Source organism: Hipposideros armiger, unplaced genomic scaffold, assembly GCF_001890085.2.
Source record: "Hipposideros armiger isolate ML-2016 unplaced genomic scaffold, ASM189008v1 scaffold_62, whole genome shotgun sequence".
Classification (NCBI taxonomy): Eukaryota; Metazoa; Chordata; class Mammalia; order Chiroptera; family Hipposideridae; genus Hipposideros; species Hipposideros armiger.
Window position 1 is genome coordinate 1,482,758 of NW_017731412.1, and position 23,038 is coordinate 1,505,795.

Sequence of the window (23,038 nt, forward strand, 5' to 3'; positions counted from 1 at the left end):
AAAAGAGTCAGGCCCAGTCAAGGAGTCAGTGTGGGGAGTTTTACCCACATATAAGAGGGAAGAGTCTGTGAACTTGAGCCATTTTGTTTCCAAATGCAGGAAAAGGCCGTTTCAGAAAAGCCCACTGCCCTCTTTACCATAAAACCACAAGTCATTTTGCTGTTTGCTTGATTACCTCCAGTGACTGGGAACTCATTACTCCGCAAAGTAGCACATCCTCCTTTGGATACCTCCACTGGTTAGAAAGCTGTCCTTTACCTTAAACCAGACGCCCCCTTATTGTACCTTTCACCTGTTTGTGCCATGTCTGTCCAGGCAGCCATGTTATAAGAATGGTTGTCCAGAGTAGTAGTTAAGAGTGTTGGTATTATACCCTAGTTTATACCCTGTCTGGCTCTACCATTCCTGGATGGTGACCTTGGGCAAGTTAAAGCTCCCCCCTGAGTCTCAGGGATGGGAATAACCTCAGAGCCTACTTCATAGGCTGATGTTGAAGGTGAAATGAGGTGGTATATGGAAATTGCCCATCTGAAGCCTGGTGCTGTTAATCTCTATGCTACCACACCTGTGCTGAATGCAGACCCTGAGGGCAAAATAGTGAGCTGGTCAAGAGCATGAGTCCAAGAGCCACCCGGGCGGCATTCCAGATGTGGCCCCATCATTTACTCGCTGTGCAACCTGGGAGAAGCGGCTCAACCTCTCTGTGCTCCAGGTGCCTCACCTGTGAAAGAGGACTAATCCTCATTCATTGGGTCATGATGAGGATGAGGCGAGGCAAGTGCCTAGAACAGTGCCTGGTGCTCAGAAACTGGTCGCACGCCCAAAGCAGTTAATGCGGAGAATGTAATGAAGAGACTCCTTACAGGCAAGTGAACAACCCGGCAAGGTCAAGGGAAGCCAAGATCCTGAAGCACCTCACAGAGGGGAGGGAACAATTATGGGCCCAGAAGAGAAAAGGTTACACAGGGAGGTCCTTCCGACAAGAGCTGCGACCTTTAGTAGAGGGCCACAGTCAGCCCATGGTGACCAGCAGGAGGGGCTCTGGGGATAAACACCCCAACCTGTCTCCCTCCACCCCCTCCAGTCTTCTACTGCTGTCTCCCATTAAATGAACCCAACCAGAAGCCAGAGGGCAAGGGAGCTGTTGATACCATCCATACCAGCCAGCCTTTGGGGGGCATAGTAGGGTGGAGGGTGAATGGATCCAGAGGAGTGAATAGGAGATATCCAGCAAAGGAATTTTTATTATTAGTTTGGACCATGTGATGTTGCCACTGGACGACCACATTTGCCATACAAAACCAGCCAAATATTACATTGTTTGCACTGACAACCAGGGTTGTCAGAAGGCTCCTTTATAGAAGACACAGGTCTGAGTCCTTGGACGTTCCACCTGCTACCAGCGTGACCTTGTCAAACCAAGGGCTCAGTTTCCTCATCTGTAAAATAGGAGTGCTGTGCCTCCCATCTATGACTTGTGAAGAACGCTCCTCCAATGAGGAGGCTGCTGTCATTTTTTAAGGGGATAAATTCCCCTCTCTGCTCTGAGCACAGATACTCCTTGACTTACGATGGGATTACACCCCAATAAACACAGCGTAAGTTAGAAGAAATACTGTAAATGGAAAATGCATTTGCTACACTCACCTACCGTACATCATAGCTTAGCCTAGCCTACCTTAAATGGTGCTCAGAACACTTACATGAGCCTTCAGTTTGGAAAAATCACCTAACACAGAGCCTGTTTTATAATACAGTATTGATCTCATGTAATTTAGTACGCATATTGTTTTTGCACCATCGTAAAGTTGAAAAATCATTAAGTCAAAGCATTATAGGTTGGGGACCATATTGTATTGAGTCCCTACGGTGGCACAAGAAGAATTAGGATGACACTTGTGGTCTCCATGGCATGATGAGATTTAGGGCTGCAAGTCAGTCAGTTCCCGCTGAGTTTTAATGAGAATGAATTTTACTGCAACCTGGGCCTGAGTGGCAGCCCGGGGCCATTAAGCTAACTGGCTTGTTTTAATATGCGGACCTGTGTAATTCCATTTTCCCATCTGGGGCCATGTGTCTGTAAATACATGCACACATGCAGAAATATATCCTGAGCTTCCCCTCTTTCTCTTGCTTGCCACAGGGTCACTGAGGCAGGGATAAGCTTGGTTAACAGCACAAAAAAAGGCAAGTTTCCACTTTATCAAGGAGTCAGTAATTGGCTGGACTACACAGGGAGCCCTGAAGACTGTTCACAGTGTCTGCCTTTGCAGTTTGTAGTTTGGTATTTGGGTTTGCAGATCCAGGGCTCAGAGGGATTCATAACTCAGGGGAGGAAGGAAACATTTGGGATGCCCCTGTCCAGCAGGAGACATTCTCCCCGGGAAGATCAAATCTGAATGCTCTGCCCTGCCTTCAGGGTTTGCCTCTGCGGACTCAGTTCGAAAGCGTGCCCTGTTGTGAGTGACTTACTGGCTGTGTGTCCTTGGGCAAATGTCTTTACCTCTCTGGGCTTCAGTTTCACGATCTGTAAAACTGGCTAATAAAAGATCCTATTTTCTAGGATCGATCTGAAGATGAAATGAGATGCTGCATATGAAACACTCACTGCAGTTCCTGGCCCATTGTAAGCACAGGCAGGATGGGTTAGGTTGTGCTGTCATAACAAACAACCCCCAACATTTCAGTGGCTGAAACACCAGAGATTTGCTCCTCACTCATGCTACCTGGAGATGGTGTCTGCTCTGCACAGGTCCTCACCCAGCACCCAGACTGAGTGGGGTGGGGGGGCCATCTTCATACATCCATGATTGTCCAGACAGGAAAAGAGGGATATGGTGAAGTATGGACCAGCTTTAGAGTTTCAACCTGGGGACGTTCATGGGCCAAACAGGTCAGGTGGCCACTCCCAGCTTCCAAGGGAGAGGGAAGGGTAATCCTATCAAGTGGTGGAAAGCCACAAATACGTGGTCATCATACTAATGACAACCACAGCACTCAGTCAGTGACCCTTGCTTTAGTGCAATCCTATTGTTATGATCATAAGAACACATATTGTTGTCATTATTTCCGTCATTCATTGTTATCATCGTGTCCTTAACGCTGGCTGCAAAAAGCCTGAGTGCCAAAGCTGGTGCCAAAGCTGGGCTTCCATCTCGAAGAAAACGTAACTGAGATCGTTATTATCACTGGTGACATAAATTAATGATAGCTCCCACTTGACAAACGCGTGTTCCGTGCCAGGCCATGGATCAAGGGCTTCACGTACATTACCGCCTTTCATCCTTATAATAATTTCACTTTGAGATGGGTGTTAGTATTGTCCCCACTCTACAGATGAGGAAACTGAGGTTCAGGGAGGTGAATCCACTTGTCAGGCTCAAAAATGGCAGAATAGGCTTGATCTCAAAACCCATACCCTAAGCCGCCTTGCTGAACGGTCTGCTAAGAGCATGTGGTCTTAGCTGCTGGATCTTTCAATGGAAGTAGGGATTGTCTGGGCGGAGAGTTCTAGAGATGCCACGCACTATCATTGTTGACCTGCAGAAAGAGGGCTTCATCGTCGGCCCCCCTCTCTTTTCGGCCCCGTTTTCCCCTCTCCCCTGCCCTCCCATCACCCCAGGCTCCACCCCCAGGAATTTCTCTATTCCCTAAACATTCCATGTCCATTGAAGCCTCTGAGCCTTTACCCACTCACTTCCTCCATCCTTTCCTCAACCGTTCATGTCTTGCACACTCCATCTCATTCTTCAAGACCCAGACCAAATTTCCCTCCTCTGGGGAGACTCCCCTGACCCCCACCTCCAGGCAAGACCAATTCCATAATCTGTTCCCATGACATTTTGTACGTTAACAAATCTAAACCTTTTCTAGACACACACACACACACACACACACACATCTTTTTTTTAGAGGAGGGAAAGAAATTAGTTTTCATTTTTAATTAATGAGAGCTCTCTCAGCCTGATGTTAAATAGTGCCACCTCATTTGTCTTATGAAGTATTTAGTTTTGCTTTTAATTAGTCCTGTTTATTGTCACTGAATTTTAATTGTCAGTGCAGGCCTTGGTGTGGATGCTTTACAAATGTTTCCTGTCCTCTTGAAAGTCCTGAGCTTGGGTAGCAGTGCCTCTGAAATAGTGGGGACAGGTTACAGGGAGTGGCCGAAGGCTGGTGTATTTTTTTTTTTCTAGACCTTAACTAGTTCCGGTTGCCTTTGAGATCCCTGTTTGTTCCAAAATTGATGGTCTATGAAGACAGACAGAGGGAGCTCAGGAGGTTGCAATGGCAAAAATTCAATTTAAATTTGACTTGAGGAGGGGAAAAAAAAGGAATATATTGGCTCACGGTAGTCAAAATGGCCAGGATAGATTCAGGGATGGCTAGATCCAGCATTCCAACAACATCATCAGGAATTATCTCTCAGCTCTGCGTCCATCTCAGGCCTTTCCCACGTGGTAGCAAAAGTGACCAACAGCAGCTTCAGGCATCTGAAGTTCTATGAGCTTAGCAACTATGGTGGAAAGAGAATGCTTCCATATGGTTCAAGCAAAAGTCTTAGGGCAGGCCTTGATTGGTCCTTATTGGGTAATGTGCCTATCCTCAAACCAATCACTGTAGCCCTTGGGTGTAACACATGGATTGGCCAGGCAAGGGTCATTGGCCCACCTCTAGGGACCAAGTTTGGGTGTGCCCCACCTGAACCACACAGGTTGACAGAGAGGGATGATTTCTCAAAGGAAACTTAGGGTGCTGTTACTCCCCACCAAAAGGGGAGATAATGCTGGACAGGCAAAAACAGGAAATCTCTACTCCAGAGATCCACTGCAGCATATCACTCAGGCCTAAATGAACACGTGGGATTTAGACTTGTTCTCCTTCCCAGCCCCGCCCTCAAGTAATATCAACAGTGACTCCTTGCCTGAGACTTGAAAAGCTCCCTGCACATGTGTGCTAACTGATCAGCTTTTCCCAAAGACCCTGCAAGGTAGGCATGACAGAGATAGGGACTCTTATGTCCTCACTTCACAGATGCAAAAACTGAGGCCCAGAATGACTAAGTGACTTGCCGGGGTCACGCAGACAACGAATAGGGCAGGCAGCTGGGGTGGGATCCCAGGACTCTGGGTCTCAGGCCAAGAGTTGTCCTTCAGTGGTGGACTGCTCTCTCAGTCAGCTTTTGCTGCATAACAGAGCGCCCCATACATTGGAACAACAACTGTTTATTTATCTCATGATGGGTTAGGTCCGTGATTGGGTTGAGTCCAGTTGGATGGTCCTTCTGGTCTAGGCCAGACTTGGATGATCTTGGCTGGGCTTTTTCACGCCTGTGGTCAGCTTGTACGTTGGCTGCGACTGACGGGGTTATGCTGGGGCAGCTGCAGCAACTAGGACAGCAGTCCCCCCACCCCCCAGCACACACCCCTTCCCCCATGGTCACTACAACCTGCTGAAGTTTCAGAGCTGTGGGGGATGGGCTTTGTGCCTGCCTTAAAAACCTGTAAAACAGGGACTGTCCTATGGGATTGTTTGAAGGCTCATGGCAGGAGCCATCTATTATTGCTGTATGGTGAGGAGAGAACCATGGGGAGGTGACAGTGAGTTTGCTCTGTTTCAAGGTCAGAAGCACAGAGGTGCCTTCATCTCGAGCATCTCTCAGGCCTTTCTCTGTCCTGTCTTGAGCACCGACCAGCTCAGTGTGGAAGGACCCAAGGCCTGTAGTTCCAGCCATGGCCAAGTTCAGGGGAGGGCTGGGGATGTCCCAGCTGGCTCTGGACGTGGAAGGGGGACACTGGGGCTCCAAGAGAGGAGGCTGTGATGGCAAGGCGTGCAGGCAAGGGGAGGGGCACTCAGCTCCGTCAAGTGTGGCAGGCCAGGCAGGAGACCGCCATCTTTGTCTTCGCTGGCCGTGCCCTGGCCTTGGCAACGGTGTGTAGGAACCCTACGTGCCTGGCAAACAGTCAAAGCTAGATGCACGGCCAAGGCAGAATAGCACTTATTCAGCTCACTGCTCAAAGCCCTTCCTGTATCACTCAGACACGAAGCCTACATGGTCCTCATGATCTGACATGCCGCCCACCCTGCCCGCACTACTGCTTTGATCTCAGCTCCCACCCATCTCCCCCTTGCTCAGTCCACTCCAGCCACTCTTCTGCCTTGCCATTTCTCCAACTTACAAAGCACCTGCCCACCTCAGGGCCTTTGCACTTGCTTTCCCCTCTGCCTGGAATGCTCTGCCTCAGATATCTATACGGCTCAGCCCCTTCCCTCCTTCAGACTTTTGCTCAAATATCGTCTCTCAGAGAGGCCCCTCTGACCACCTATTTAAAAGCAACCTTCCCTCTCAATCACTAGTCCCCTTTGTCTGTTTTCTTTTTCTCTAAAGTGTCCATCGCCAGCTGACTCGTTTTATATTTGACTTACAGTTTGGTTATTGTCTGTCTTCCCCACCGGAAGGTAAGCAACATGACAACAATGGTTTTCCTCTTTTTTTTTTGTTTGTTTCAGTGCTGTATCCCCGGTGCCTAGAACAGTGTCTGGCACATGGTAATAGATGTGGTATAAATATTTTTTTATTCCTCCCACTTCCCACAAGAAGCTGGCAATCTGTATTTTCCATTAAATCCTGTGCTTTAAAAAAAAAAAGTATTGGCTTGCTTTTTTACTTTTTAAAAAATGCTGCATGGGCCAAGCAAAACATATTTTCAGCCTGGATCCCATTCCTGGACCCCTGCTTCACCCCGTTTGAGGCCCTTTGTGTAAATTGCATTCCCCACTCCATCAGATAGTCTGAGTGAGTTTTCCCAGATTCCTAATTGACCAGTGATGGGCTGGACGCAAGGGAAGAGGGGAGGGGCAGGAAAAGAGACAGAGGGATCGAACTGCCTGGGCAGCGTCCAAGCTGCAGGCTCTGCTGTGAAGCATCTGGTTTAATTCCAAGACTGGGAGGCTGGGAGGCCGACTGTGGCATTGAACTCCACGCAGACAGCTGCAGCTCTCCCCAGTTCCCTGCAGTGCCCTGAAGGGCCAGCTAAATCCCCGGCCAGCCCAGCCCCGCAGCCAGCCCAGTCCCGCTATGTCACACTTAGGCACCTGCTGGGGCTCTGAAGCTAAGTGTGTTTTAAGAGTTGTTTTTTTCAGCTCAACTAAAACCATCTGAGATTCTGGGGAATGGAGGTGCCATTCCTTACCAAACAGCACTAAAGGAGCCGGGGAGATGTAGGCAGAACAAAATGAAAACGGGGTGGGAGGTTCCTGCATCGGACTTTTCAGGGTGGGCAAGGCTGGAACAAAGCGTGGCTCTGCCACTTATATGCGGATTTATTGAGCCTCCGCTGCTCTCACTGGGCTCTGTGACTTACGTGAAGATTCACTGAGCATCTACTATACAGCATACTCAGGACTGGCTACACAGGGGACATGCAGGGCTCCTCGGCCAAAAATTATTAAGAATTTCAAGACGATGCCAGCAGAGCATCAAACCAGGTGCAGGGTCCTCCCGTGCATGGGTGCTGTGTGACTGCATAGGTCTCAGGCCCATGAAGCTGGCCTGACGTGCACAGGAGCGGCAGCTGCTGAACCGATGCAGGCCCTGGGTCGTGTTCTTATGGATCTTAAAAAACAGGGGAAGAGACCAATAGCAAATATATAAAAAGTAATAATAATGACACATCATGATAAATGTAAAAGAAACGGACAGGATGCAGTGAGAGTAAGTAAGGGGATGAAAGGAGGTGACCTAGAGAGTGTAGTCATGGAAGGCTCCCTGAAAGAGGTGACATTTGGGCAGAGAGTAGCAGAGCATGTGAAGGAACCATTCATGTGATAGTAGGAGGAAGATGCTGTCAGAGGCAGAGAGAACAGCAGAAGCAAAGTCTGGTGGCTGGAAAGGCCAGTGTGACTGGAACGTGGTCAGACCCGGGGAGAGTAGCAGGCAGAGGCTCATGGCAGTTCTCTGAGGTCCCAGAGAGGCTCTTATATCTTATGTGCCATAGGCAGCCATTGAAGCACTTTATTATTTTTCAATTAGATTTTTTAAAAACAAACGTTCATTTGTTTTTGAATAGCTAACATAGTCACATGGTTGCAAATACAAATGGGTACATTATGAAAAATCTCCGCATCTCAGCTCTCCAGTTCCCCTCCCCAGAGGCAAGCGATGTTATCCGTTTCTTATATGTTCTCTGCAGAAACATTTTATGCCTGTACAACCAAGAATCCCATGCACATATACTGCTTTCTCTCGTGCAAATAGTGTTGTTCTAGAACATTGTCGTACACCTTGATCTTTTCACCAGAGAATGTATCTTGGCGATCAATCCGTACCTGTCATAAAGAATCTCATTATTCTTCATGGCTGCATAGTACTCCACCATATGGAGGCACCGCCATTTCTCTCGCAAGTGCTTATTAGGCATTTAGATGACTTCCTTGAAAGACTTTGAGCAGGACTTTGGGAAGCCCACTTAGACTCTCCGTGACTCCATTACTCATCTGTAAAATGGGATAAGAAGAATGCCTGCCTCATAAGGCGATTTCTGAGGATTGAATGAGATAAAACAAAAGGCACTTAGCATGCAGCTCGCCCTTGGTATTGGAATCGTCAGTTTTCCCTGTCATTGCTTTTGTTACCGAGAGTAGACGGTTCCTTGAAGTTTGCACCAGGATGGTGGGGGAGCCGGCACCTGAGAAAAAGAGCTGGCGCCTCTGAGTTCCAGAGGAGACAGTTATTTTATAAAGTTGTCACTGCAGAACTGGACTTCAGCCATGGCCTTGGCCCTGACCGAGCTGCAGCGTGTGATCCCTCAGCGTCTCCAGGCAGATGTCTGAGTGGGCGGATCTCTGTTTGTTTCTGAGGCTGAGAGGTGGGAATGCAGCCAGGGGCCAGAGGACCAGGACTGTACAGTCACCAATCCCCCAGACGCTCATCAAACAATCTAAAGCCCAGGGAGGAATGTGCTACCGGTGTGAACACAGCAGTGAGTGGCAGCACCTGGGCTGTGGAGGCAGAGTTCGAATCCCAACTCTGATACTTGGTAGCTGTGTGATTTCGAGCAGGTGGCTTAACCACTCTGAGCCTCAGCTTTCTCACCTTTAAAGGAAGATTATACGACCTACCTATGAATAGGATTGTAAGGATTAAAATAAATAATGAAGGTATGGAATTTGGCACATCGTAGGTGCTTAAGAAATGTTAATCATCTACTGTGGGATTAACTGTCACCTAGGAGAAGTAGGAAAAGGGAATTACCATTCTATAAGTGTTTGTGTGTGTGTGAGTGACGGTGGTAGGCGTTTAGGCTCATCAGCTCAGTGACTCTGCAGTGATCCCAGGGCTGGAATCCTCTATTTACCTGACACACACATCTCTACTGGTATCGTTAGTTGGTTTCCCTCTCCTGGTCCTCCCTGAGGTCTCGGGCCTCCTCTTCATTATGGGGATGCTCTCTCTGTGATGGGCAGTGGGAAACTGGGGGGTGATCTGGAAATGTCAGAGGCTCACCGGTGGACTTTCTCCATTTCTGTTAACTCACCCTCACGCCTGAGATCTTGGTTGGACCTCACGGAGTGTCATCTGCAGGCAGGTGGGAGAACATCTTAGGATCACCCTTTGTAAGACGGGGCAATACTTAGGTGGCTTGCTTAGGGTGGCGTAATGAGTTCAGGGATAAGAACCCTACTTCCCTAAGATTCTCCTTTCTACTTGCATGTGAGGTCTAGTTCTCTAGGAGCAGAACCGGAGATGGGGTTTCTTGTGCTAGTGATGGGCTCAGGACAGGGCAGTGGAGGACACTGGGCTCGGATGTGGCTGCTGCTGGAGTCTGGCCTCTCTGGAGTGTGCTGGCGCCACAGAGCCATCCACCTTGAGACAAGGAGGCTGCGCTTTCATACTCTCCCCCTGTCCGTCATTGGCTTTGGGCTGCTCCCAGGGGGTGGGTGTAGCCTCCTAGGTACCTCTGGGCCAGGCAGCTGTTCTTGTGGGCCCGGGGCAAGTCTCAGGAAAATGGTGCTGCTGCAAGCCCCTCGTTGCTAAAATTTCTGGAGGCTGGGGGTGGACACACCACTTGTAAAGAGCATCAACAGTGTCTGCGATGCACTCCCCCCCTACCCCATCCTGCATCTCCACCCCCAGCCCAGATCTGCCTATGGACATGTGACCTCCTTTCTCTGCGGCTGTTCCTCCAGTTGTTCAAATGCCCTGATTGCTCAGGCAGTCCCATCTCCCCACCCAGGCCCGGTTGACGGGAGCTAAGAGTCTAATCCTGGGATGTTAAGTGCTCTGAGAGCCCTGGATGGCCAAGCTGGAATAACCAGTGCTGTCCAGGGTGGCTTCTGGCCTAGAGCGATGGAGCTGGGTGGCTTCCATGGGTGGTCAGCCAGTGAGTTTGGGCTTTGCAGGTAGAATTTTAATAGGAACTGAGCTCCTGGTGTGTATGACTGAATGCAGGAGCGGGCCGCAGGCCAGGTTCTGCCTCGAGGGCTACAGAATTTGGAAATCAGAGTTCCTGGGAGGGGACCGTACATCCATTGCCCCAGCGTTCCCTGCCCTCCGGGGTCCTCCAAGGGCTGTGTTTCATCTCCGCCACAAAGCAGGAGGGTGAGCCTTTCAAATGAACGTTCCGAAGTCCAGACCATGGGGCCAGCCAGGAAGCTCATTACCAGGGACTGAGGCCCTAGGCACCCAGCGGGAGCTGGGGGCCTCAGGGCAGCTCTTAGCACAGGCAATAATGAGACCTTAAGGTTTTTTTCAGCAGATTTCCTTCATAACAGGAGCCATCTCTCCTTTCTTTCTGTTTTCCACGTGGAAACAATGAAATGGTCATATTAACCCGGGAAGATCATGTTAATCACATGGAAGCAGGCAAAATGGCTTCTATATAAGGGGTTTCCCTCCCACGTGTTCAACCATCAGTCCGTCTCCAGCTCCACCCACCCAAAGATTTAATAATCCTACAGTTTCTTTCCCTATTCCCGTCCCAACTTCTCGCCTGTTCAGCTTCCCAGAAAACAAGGCCATGTTGTAACAAGACCCTCGGGGGAAATCAGGACCCACTGGGAACTGTGGGCCCTGCCTTGCTGGATATGTGGTCTTGAGTTGGTGAATGAGAGGAATGTGAGTTCTCAGCTCTGGTCTGTTTCTGCCAGCAGGGAGCTGGGACCTCCAGCAGGAAATTTCCCTGTGGGGGCCTGAGGTTCCCCACCTGGAAAGTGGAGAAGCTAAGCGAAGTCCTGTTTCTTCTCTGTGGCCCCCAGAGGGCTTGGCATAGAGTCAGGACTTGACAGATAAGGACTGGCTGAATAATTTGGTGACAGTCTATCGGGCTTGTTTTCCAGGAGCGCGTGACTTCTGCCATGACTGATACCGTGTTCAGCAACAGCTCCAGTCGTTGGATGTGTCCCAGTGACCGACCCCTTCAATCAAAGTAAGTCACTGGGTTTTCCCGGGAGTGGCTTGTTTTTGGTCAGTGAGGTCTGGAGAGTTCTACACCCAAAGGAGGAAAGGAATAAGAAGGAAAGAACTAGAATTTCCTGGGGTGGAGGATAATATTTAATATTTAAAACACACACACACACACACACACATATATATATGTGTGTGTGTGTGTGTGTGTGTGTGTGTGTGTGTGTATATATATATATATATATATATGTATATGTATGTGTGTGTGGGACCATATCAAACACTGGTGATGAGGGAAAGAGTTGGAATTCTCATACACGTCTAGTGGAAATTTAAAGTGGTACAACCAATTTGGAAAACGGTTTGGCAGTTTCTTAAAAAGCTGAACATACACCTACCATGTCACCTAGACATTCTACTCTGAGGTATTTACCCAAGAGAAATGAAAGCATATGACTATACAGAGTTGTATGTGTACTACCCCAAAACTGGAAACCACCCAAATGTCTGTCCATCCATAGATGAACGGATAAACACATTGTGATATTCATATAATTAAGTACTATTTAGCAATAAAAAGGAACACAATATTGGTATGCAAAACAATCTGGATGGATCGTGAAATAATTATTCTGCATGAAAGAAGAGACACATCCATAGGGTGCCAAAACATGTATACACATTTTAAGAAAGGAAAAAACTGTTAAAACTGTACTACTCAATATATACCAATAATAAAAGATGAATACAAGTCATGTTTGACTTCTGCGATTACAAGAGGTGCTCAGAGTGGTTCCCATCAGCGTCCAGACACTTCCGATGACGGCGAACTACTGCTTGAGCAATGTTGACCAAAGTGTCTGCTTGTATACATTTTTTGGCACCCTGGGTATACATACTCATGCCCCTTTGTCGTCGTCTTTTCCTGCCCCTCGCTTTCCCCGCCCATCCCTAGGTAACCACTAATCTTCTTTCTGTATCTATAAATTAGTTTGCATTTTGTAGAATTTTATATACATGGAGTCATGCAGTGTGTTCTTCTTTTCTGCGGGGAGAGATGTGTCTCTTCTTTCATGCAGAATAATTATTCCACGATCCATCCAGATGGTTTTGCATACCAATATTGTGTTCCTTTTTATTGCTAAGTAGTATTTAATTATATGGATACCACAATGTGTTTATCCGTTCATCTACTGATGGACAGACATTTGGGTTGCTTCCAGTTTGGGGCTAGTACAAATACAACTCTGTATAGTCATATGCTTTCATTTCTCTTGGGTAAATACCTCGGAGTAGAATGCCTAGGTCATATGGTATGTTTGTGTATGTTTAACTTTTTAAGAAACTGCCAAACCGTTTTCCAAATTGGTTGTACCACTTTAAATTTCCACTGGAAGTATATGAGAATTCCAGCTCTCTCTCTCATCTCCAGCACTTGATATGGTCAGTCTTTTTAATTTTAACCATTCTAGTGTGATAATGGTATTTCTTTGTGGTTTTAATTTGCATTTCCCTAATGACTAAGGATGTTGCATATCTTCTTATATAACTTGGAGTATACAACCTCTTCGTTTAAGTATGTGTTCAGAGCTTTTGTCCATTCTTAAATCAGGTCATGTATCCTCTTCTTATTAAGATTTACAAGAGTTGCTTTCATAGGTTGTGGATAAAAGTCCTTTATTGAATATGCCATTTTGCAAATATTTCCTCTCAGTCCATGCCTTGCTTTATATATATATATATATATATATATATATATATATATATATATATATATATATATATATATAACAGAGTCTTTCAGAGAGGAAAAGTTTTGGTTTTTTTTCAATTTTGATGAAATGTATTTTGTCGATTTATTTTGAAAGGGGAGACTGAAGAATTCCCTTACTTTTTAATCCCAGAACTGCATGGAAAGAGCTTTGCTCTAACTTACCTCCGATCTGGTTATGTATTGGTGAAGGGTCTTTCTGAAGAGTTAGTCCACCCATATTCTGTGAAGCAACAGCTCCTGTCTCTTTACTCCTTGTACCTAAAACCTCCTCCAGTTCTATGAGTCTTAAAGCTTTGAAGATGCTCGTGAACTCTATTGGTTTCCTTTTGGAAAGGAAACTCCTCCTCCCCCAAGCCCTTCCTGTGATGTCCTGTTGGAGCCAAACTTATTTTGCAGAAAATAGTCCCTCCGTCAAAAAGTGTGTCTTTGGAAGATAAACAGTTGCCTGAAGGGTGGATGGGATAAAATATTTATTTTGTTTTAGAAATGTCAGTTAATTAAAATCCCATCCATCAGAGTTTACGAAAGTCACTACAAAGCCAAACAATTTGCTTTACAATTAAATTAGAATTACTCAAACAGCCTGGGCGCAATTTCATTAAAGTGCTCCTGGGCCCCTACGAAACGTGTTGGCGTTATGAATGCATCTGGCTGGCTTGATTGCTGCTGCATTTTCTTCAGATATTAAAATTATTTTCCAATAAATGCTAATGGCTGTGTTATAGTCATCACACATGCCATCTATCCTGCTGCAGTGGCGATGTGCTAATGCAGGCACTTCTAATGTCTCTCTCCAGTAAATTAAGAAATCTAATCTTAATTAACTACTGGCTAGCTAGATACACTTACTGCTTTTGTGATTTTCGAATGCCTTCCTCTCTCAGCCTCCTTGAATCTAACGACGGTGTTGGAAAGAGGCGAGGACATCTGTTTCTTGCATGGGTAGGGCGGTGGCTCAGCTCTTGCCTGGAGAGCAATGCTGGAAACTCGATGCTTCTCTACAGCTTCCAAGTCTTCAAGCCAGAGGGTGGAAACTGAGGCATGGAGAGAGGACATGACGTGCCTGTGGTTGCCCACCTAGTAAATGGAGATGCCATCTAGAAAGGCCTCCTTTCTAGAATGGAGTCTTGCTTTCCAAAACTGGGGCACTGCGAGTTCTACTTTCGGATGATCCAATTACTGCTCAGGGCTCTTCCTCCTCCTCAAAGTATTCCTTAAGCCCCAGTATTTCAACCAACAGAAACCAAGAGCGATGCTGGCCAGGTCGTCATGAAGTGACTCCTCTTTAGTGCCCAATACACAAATGATCGGCTCGCTTCATGAATAAGCTGAACTGATTTGGTCATTTTAATCAGAGCTGTGGGTTTTACAAGCCCCCATTGCCGTTGTCTTGTGTTAGAAATAAGACGATAATGACTAAGAGAAAAACAATGGAAAGTAGGTCATCGCCATTTAAACGGCATGGTTTTGCCTCCAGACGCTGTTGGTATTGTTATGAGATTTCTTTCCTAACTCTCGTCTTTCTTTCTCTCCTTTCTTTGCCTTCCTTCAGTGATAAAGAACAGTGAGTATTTTATGGTACTTTTGTTTTTCTACCCACTGAATTGTACCTCTCTTCTGACCAAAGTGGTTTTTGCCCCTAAAAAGAGATGGTTAAAAAGAGGAACTAGCAAATTTGACAAACCTAAAAACAACAACAACAACAACAAAACGTAAGTTATTAAGAAAACACACATCCCTTTAAAGAAAAAAAAAAGACAAAATTTCAAATAATATCTTGATAAAAGGATGGGCAGTGTTCCTTAGGAGAGCCCTCAATTTCATTCTTATTAGTAACGTGCGGTTTCAACAAGTTTACTGACTACTCTGTGCCCCTGTTTCTGTAGCAGTTTGCCTGGGGACACTGTTCGTAGGTAAAGAAAATGCTAACTCAAAGAACTGCTACTGTTAATAAAAGACGATGAACAGAACAGGGCTTGGGGGAAGTTACGTGCTCCTACATATGGTCTCTGTCACCTCACGGGAGGTCAACCTGATTTCCCAGTGAAATGCCTTTGGCTCAGAGGTCCTATCTTTGCTCACAACTTTTGCGTTTTAAATTGGATTCATTTCCTAAATATGCATGACAGATTGGATGCTGGGTCCAATCAACGAACAGTCGGGCTGCAAAACAGACCAGGCTTTGGTTGTGTGTGTGCATTCCGAAGCCATGGAAAGTCGTCTTTACCCTCCTCGCGATGGGGACATTATCCCAGAGCCACCAAGAGCCCGGGGCCTGGCGTCAGAGGACCCAGCCTGCCTCCTGCCCTGGTACTCAGTGTCAGTGTGGCCGTAGGCACTGCCCCTCACCTCCTTGAGTTCTGGCTATCTCCTTTGTAAAATGGGTGTGATAACCCTGCCTTTTCCTCCTCACCAGCTGGTGGTACGATTAAATGAGATGCAGAGGAAAGCTTTGTAAACTGTAAAGCACTGGGCTAAGCCAGAGGAAGATGTGAATCTCAACCTTCCTTACGTGTGCGTGTGCGTGTGTGTAGTACATACATATACACACCTCCTATATATACATTGTGTGTGTGTGTGTGTGTGTGTGTGTGTGTGTATAAAACACTTGCATAACTTGTTCAGGTTTTTGGACTCAAATGACCTCATCATCAGGCCCAGAATCCTCTAATCATGTTCTTAACACCGAGAAACACTTAACTAGGTGACCCCAGGAATTTTTTTTCCTGGCTCCGAGTCTCACTTTCTCCCTCTGTCCAGTGGGAGCTTTGGACCAGTTGACTGTTCAAGGCCATTGGAAAGTTCCACGATTTCTGCTGTTGGCTGGTTAGCTCTCTGGCCAGACTAGACCTACTTTCTATGACGATGTTATTCAGACATGCCAGGAAGAGATGCTGAGATGCTGTCGGGTTATAAATATGAACATGACAAGGGAGAAGTTCACAACTCCCGAGAATCCCAAGGCTCATAGAGGCTTCCTGAATACGGAAAGTTGAAGGTCGAGTGTGTGTCCATCTTCCTTCCCACCGTTCTCCTTCCCTCCTTCGTTGCCTCCGTCTTCCCTTCTCTCATTAACACGCATTCACCAAGTGTCTACTGTGTATCAAGCACTGTCTTAAACACCAGGCAGGCAGGGATGGACAAAGTAGCAGTGTGTGTCTAGAGGGGCCCACAAACAAACAGCCAGCCACCATCAAACGCACTCCAGTGTGCAAGGAGCTGTGCTGGCAGAGTCACAGTGGGCCGAGAAAGCACAGGAAGGCCACCTCGGCCGGACTTTGGGGTCGTGATGGGAGAAGCGAAGTGTGAGATGAGACCAGAGGAAGGCGGAGCATGAAGATGAAGAAGAGACAGAGTTCCAAGTAGGGGAACAGCATGTGCGAAGTCCAACTATGAGAGAGCGAATGGAAGTTTAGAAGAGTTGACTGGAACTCGGTCTGGCTTAAAAGAGTAGAAGGAGCCTGAGATTCCCTCAGCATTCTGAAGGGGGGGGGACCACAGCATCCCTCTGCACCCATTTTAGTCCGGTCTGGGCAAATTGCATCCGAAGGAGTCTTTCTACCAGCAGGGCACGTGTAAAACCATTCTGTGGTATGGCTGCCCCTCTGTCCTTATCCTTTCCTTCAGGATTCATTAAAATCTCATTCACTGGGCTGTAAAGCGACTTCCTGCTGACACCTGTCTATGTCGGCATCCTGGGGGAAGAGAGGGACAAGAAGAAGAAAGGCAAGAAAAGGGATTAATTTTCTGCACAGCACCGCTGTGTAATGCTTCAGAGCCTCAGCACCCCGACAGCACTTCCATCATCCCACTCCTTTTGGGAGTTATAATTTATTAATAGAGACATCTGCTGGGTGTTTATTACGTGACCATTGTGTGCATGAAATGAAGAATTAAGGTGGGAGGCAGAAAGGAGGTGGGAGTCTGCCCTTTGCAGTATTTTAGGGGGAGAAACATCTGTGAGGGGCTTTCACCTGGAGTCAGGACTAATTCCTTTCGTATTAGGGTGCTGCTTTTGGTGGGAGGGTCCCTTCTGACCCTTTCTAGATGCACCTGAGCAGGTAGATTCAGGTAGCAGATCAAGCATGTGCAGAAGGCTATTTCTCGAGCCTCTGACTATACTCACTCTGCACATATTCCTTGGCAATTCCCTTCCCTCTTCTGAGCGGCAGTCATCTGGAAAAAAAGCAGGTCAATTGCAGTGATAGTTAGACTTTTTGTGAGCAGCAAAACTCTTTCTTTGAATCACATTTTATTCAGAAGCTAAATATATAAGACAGATAAGAGGAGAGCTGGAGAAAGACCGTTAGCCACCGAAAGCATTAAACACATCAATGGTGAACTTTATGCAACTGTAATTGAAAATAACACCAAACTGTACAGGAAATGTAGTGAGTCCAACCAGCTTCACATTTTCTCGTTGTTGCCATAGTGGATACTGTATCAGCTAGTTTTTGCTGTGTAACAAACCATCTTAAAATGCAGTGGCATGGAACGATTACTTATTCTCAGGGATCTGCGCTCAGCTATTAGCTCTGATGACCTTGGCTGGGCTCGCTCGTGCAGCCCAGGGGTTGGCTGATCTCGGATGGCTGTGACTGGAGTGACTCAGCTCTGATCTATATGTCTCTTATCCTCCAACATGCTGTCCTGGGCTTGTGGTCACGGTCATGGCAGACGTGTAAGAGAGTAAGCAGAAACACACAAGGCCTTTGCAGGCTTCACTTTGGGACTGGCACAAGGTCATTGTCCTGCATTTTACTGACCAAAACAAGTCATACGAGTTCTGACAACTAAGTCCCCGAACTCATCCTAGAAAAAGTGCTACATACCCCATTGCTGAATATCACTATGGTCACCTTCGAAGAACTCCCCTTGGGAAGCTATGCACTGACCCCAGCGCCTAGTCCATCCTTCAAAGCAATTTTGGAACTCTTTTCCTGGAATGGCCATCAGAGCTGTCATCGTATTACCCTTGAAGTCCTGAATGTCATCAAAATGTCTTCTTTTCAATATTTCCTTTATCTTCAGGTAAAGAAAGAAGTCACTGGGGGCCAGATCAGGTGAGTAGGGGAGATGTTCCAATACAATTATTTGTTTACTGGCTAAAAACTCCTTCACAGTGCCGTGTGAGTTGGTGCATTGTCGTGATGCAAGAGCCATGAATTGTTGGTGAAAAGTTCAGGTCCTCTAACTTTTCACACAGCCTTTTCAGCACTTCGAAGTAGTAAACTTGGCTAACTGTTCAGTTGGTACAAATTCATAATGAATAATCCCTCTGATATCAAAAAAGGTTAGCAACATCATTGCAACAAGTTTGCAAAGTTAATTGTTAGACCTCCTAAGTCCAGGCAGGATTCAGGGGGTAGGGAAATAGATTCTGACTCTTTGGTGGGGGCAGTTTCAAATTCACCTGGCAAAGGGCACAGATACTTAGGAGGGTGAAGTATTGAAGTCATCAATACAATAAACCACATTTCATGCATTTATTGAATTTCAAATATTAAATCCTTCATATGTTTTTCTCTTGATTTTCTTTACTGGTATCCTTGCTTTGCTAGTGTTCGGAGCTCAGCATTGCCACCTGGCCGACGAGAGGAGGGGGGATCTGGTTCCCTGCCCACTCTGTCCATCTATAGCCAACCCTCCCCCTCCCCCACCCCCGCAGCACTTTGAGATCCCCTAGGGAACTGCAGAGCACAGTTTGAAAACCATGGCTTAGATAATTTTAGGAGGCAGTTACCCGTCAATATTTCTCCATTGTCCTAAGTGTGTGACCAAGAGTAGAGACCGGCCAACCCTTTTTGCTCTGACCCATCACAGCCAGTAAGCCAGTGGCTTCTGCTCATGTGGCTTCTAAGGGTCCCAGCAGGAAACAGACATAAAATCATTCTCACTTAACAGATCTAGACACTGACATTCAGAGCAGTGCAGAGCCCGTATGCACCATTAATAAGTGGCAGGTCTAGGATTCCAGTCCTGAACTCTGCCAGGTAAGGAGGGCTCAAGCCGGCACACAGTAGGCCCTCTGGATATTTACTGGATTGGATACAATGCTCTGAGAAACTTGTCTGTGGAAGCAATACTTTGGTCTCCAGCCTTGGTCTTCAGCAAGATCCCAACACTGGACCCTGGCCTTAAGGACATGGAGTTGGAATCCTGTTTCCAGGGGCTCTTGACAAAGAAGCCACCATCTTGTCACAGGAGCATTCTTGAGGTTCCCATGCTCACAGTGCCCCCCAGCCTAGGGGATGCCCAGACAGGCCCAATTTCTCTCTTGAGAGCAAAGGCTTTGGTTTGGAAAATCACCTCATTTCCCTCTGCTGGTCTTTGGAAATTAAAACATGAAAATCCACAGGAGGTTTGCGAGTCCCCACTGAGACCAACCGGAGACATTTGCAAACACTGGATGAGCTGTTTGTCAACTGCGCGGTTTTGGAGCAGAGGATGGGGGAAGGGTTTGGAGGGATGCCAGCAGCCTCCAGCAGGCCTTCTGCTCGTCTGCAGATGGAGGCAATTATCCTGGTGGGCCCTCGGGGGAGCCCCCATCCCACTTACGTTCCTGGAGCCATTCATGGCCAGTAGCATCTGTCTCCTGCATACACTGACCCCAGCGAGCTGTGTGGTGAGGTGAGAAGCATTGGCTGCAGATCTGGCCCATGGCTGACGGTGCCCGGGACCAGACTGAGCTGCAGGAGTGTGCCCTTGGAGCAGTCTCCGCTGGGTACGAGGCCCAGCATCTCACCTGTGTTCTGTTTTGATCACTGAACTGCATTGTAAAGGCAGGAAGTAAATGGAGGGGGATCAGAAGAGAATGAAGGAAGGAAAGTGGGGATGAAGGAAGGAAGACTGAGGGCAGTGAGACATCCATGTCCATGGTAATCTGGGGAGACCTGCATTAGGTTATGACTAAGGCTCTTTGGGAAGGATGGGTGGTCTTCATGACCCAGAAGTCCAATGTACCCTTTAAAAATAATGGGAAGACGCATCAAGCTGAGAGATGCACAGTAACACACGGTAAGGAAAATCTTTCCAGCAGATTGGCACAGACTCATGTGAGAGTGGGGTCTCCATCGCGGAGCGCATCAAGCAAGCCTGGAAGGACCCCTGCTAGGGAGGCTGTGGCAGGCAGACTTTCAGGAGATCCCCCAGTGGTCCCCACCTCCTGGGGTTCAGGCCTTTGTATAACCCCCTCGACTTGAGTGTGGGTGGGACCTGGGATGTTTCAAACCTATAGAATATGGCAAAGGGGTTGGGATGTCACCCTTGTGATGACATGATGTCATACAAGGTCTGACAATTAAGTCTGCAAACTTGTTGCAACAATATTGTTAACCTTTTTGATATCAGAGGGATTATTCCTTATGAATTTTTACCAACTGGACAAACAGTTAACCAAGCTTACTATTTGGAAGTGTGGAAAAGGCTACGTGAAAATGTTAGATGACCTGAACTTTTCGCCAACAATTCATGGCTCTTGCATCATGACAATGCACCAGCTCACACGGCACTGTCCATGCAGGAGTTTTTAGTCAGTAAGCAAATCACTGTATCAGAACACCCGCCCTACTCACCTGATCTGGCCCCCAATGAGTTCTTTCTTTACCCAAAGATAAAGGAAATATTGAAAGGAATTCATTTTGATGCCATTCAGGACATCAAGGGTAGTACGACAACAGCTCTGATGGGCATTCTAGAAAAAGAGTTCCAAAATTGCTTTGAAGAGTGGACTAGGCGCTGGCATCGGTGCATAGCTTCCCAAGGGGAGTACTTCGAAGGTGAACATAGTGATATTCAGCAATGAGGTATGCAACACTTTTTCTAGGATGAGTTCACAACAACTGTGACCTCATATAAGACTGTTTCAGTTGACAGGAGCTAGAGATTCGCCTTGCAAATTTGTTAAAGAAAGCAGCCCACAGGATGACATTGGAGAGGTCCTCTTGGTTAGGAATTAGAATCTGACTCCAGAACCTAGGGGTGGCCTCTTGCCAACAGCTAACAAAAATCTGGGGCCCTCAGCCACCCACTGCACAGAAGTGAATTCTGCCAACAACCCCAAATCTGCCTGGAGGTGGACCCTTCCCCAGTCATGCCCCCAGATGAGAATGCAGCCCAGCCAACATCTGATTGCTGGCAGCCTTGTGAGACACTGAGCAGAGGACCCAGCTAAGCTGTGCCCAGGTTCCTGACATGTAAACTGTGAGATAATACATGTGTGTTGTTTTAAGCCCCTAAGTTTGTGATAATTTGTTACGCAGCACAGAAAATATACACAGACACTGAAGTTGGGGGTTTGTGCCACCGTATCTCTATCCTCCAGCTGGGCTGGTTTTTTTCAGTTATCTAATGCTGCAGAACAGATCACCTTGAACCTAGTGGCTTAAAGCCACAGAAACCAATTATTATGCCTCACAGTCTCTGTTGGTAGGGACTGAGAGTGGCTTGGCTGGGTGGTTCTGGCACAGGGCTCCTCATGCAGCCGTAGTCCTATGTCAGCTGGGGCTGCAGTCATCTGACGGCTCAATGGGAGCCAGAGGATCCATTTAACATAGCTGGCAAGGTGGTGCTGGCTTTTGGCTGGGGACCTCAGTTCCTCTCTATATGGGCCTCTCCGCCTGTGTGATGTTTGGGTGACATGACATAATATGGCAGCTGGCAATAAACAGGTGAACAACAAACTCTTTAAAAAGATAATTTCGGGGCCGGCCAAGTGGCGCGTTGGTTAAGAGCTGGCTTGAGACACCAGAGGGCCCCGGTTCGGATCCCACATATGAGGGCCAGTGACACTGCCCTCCACAGCTNTGACACTGCCCTCCACAGCTAAGATGCTGAACAACAGCTCAACCTGGAGCTGGGCTGCCATGAGTCGCCAGCGACAGCGTAGGCTGCAGCCCCTGCTGCAGTGGGTTGCCATGGGCTACCGTGTGTAGCCAGCAGCCAGCGTGAGCGGCCAGCAGCCGCAGGGAGCGGCCATCCAGAAGCTGGTGAACCTGGGCAATGGGAGATCAAGGAGGGCCTCTCTGAGGAGTTGACCTTGAAGCCCAAACCTAATTGATGAAAAGGAGCCATCTATGGAGAGATCTGGGGGGATAGGTGTTCCTGGAAAGGGGGACAGCAAGTGCAAAGGCCCTGAGGCAAAACCAAGGTTTTGGTGTTGAAGGCTGAGCAGGGAGGCCAGCGGGCTGGACTGTAGTGATAAGGCGGTGATGAGGATGGAGGCAGGTTAAGGACAGATCAGGTAGGACTTTGCAGATGGGCAAGAAGGCTGAGTTATATTTTTATTAAGGTCAAGTTCACGTAACAAAATTAACCATTTTTAAGTGTATAATTCAGTGGCATTTAGCGTATTCGCAAAGTTGTGTAACTGTCACCCCTATGTAGCTCTGGGTTTTATTCTAAGTAATTGAGAAGGTATTGGGAGGTATTTAACAGGGGATTTGAGTGTGTTTAGCATTTGCTCACCCCCAGAGCCCCCAGCTTCAAGGCAAGGTGTGTTTCCACTAGAATTTCACCCGCCTTCCCTTTCTCCCAACAGGACTTGCCCTAAGGCAGCTTCTTTCAAACCCATCGCACTCTGCTCTCAGGACAGACCAGCTAAGATGGGAGGGTGGCAGAAGGGGTGAGGGGAGGAAGATGGGCTTTTAATGTCCAACGTTGAGTGTCAAAAGGCAATTTTATGCCTGCTGACGTGATTAGAGTGGTGGAAGTGATAGACGCTGGCAGCTAATGGGGGCTGGCTCTGGAGGATTCGTAGCTACTGGTTTTTTCCTTAATGGGGACAAGAGTTTCTATTGGTGTTTAACCCTGCATTCCACTCGGTGATGACCCTCGGTGCCCTGGGCGTGGACCGTGGCATTAGT

General features: G+C 47.4%; 1 protein-coding gene across 1 annotated transcript in view; it reads left to right on the top strand.

The window, feature by feature from the left end:
- RPH3A (rabphilin 3A) overlaps positions 1 to 23,038 on the top strand; it is a 101,648-nt gene that overhangs the window by 22,767 nt on the left and 55,843 nt on the right. The window contains exons 3-4 of the mRNA XM_019641575.1: positions 11,335 to 11,423; positions 14,728 to 14,739. Of these exons, the coding sequence (XP_019497120.1) occupies positions 11,353 to 11,423; positions 14,728 to 14,739 (83 nt within the window). The 5' untranslated portion in view covers positions 11,335 to 11,352. The remainder of the gene's footprint in view (positions 1 to 11,334; positions 11,424 to 14,727; positions 14,740 to 23,038) is intronic.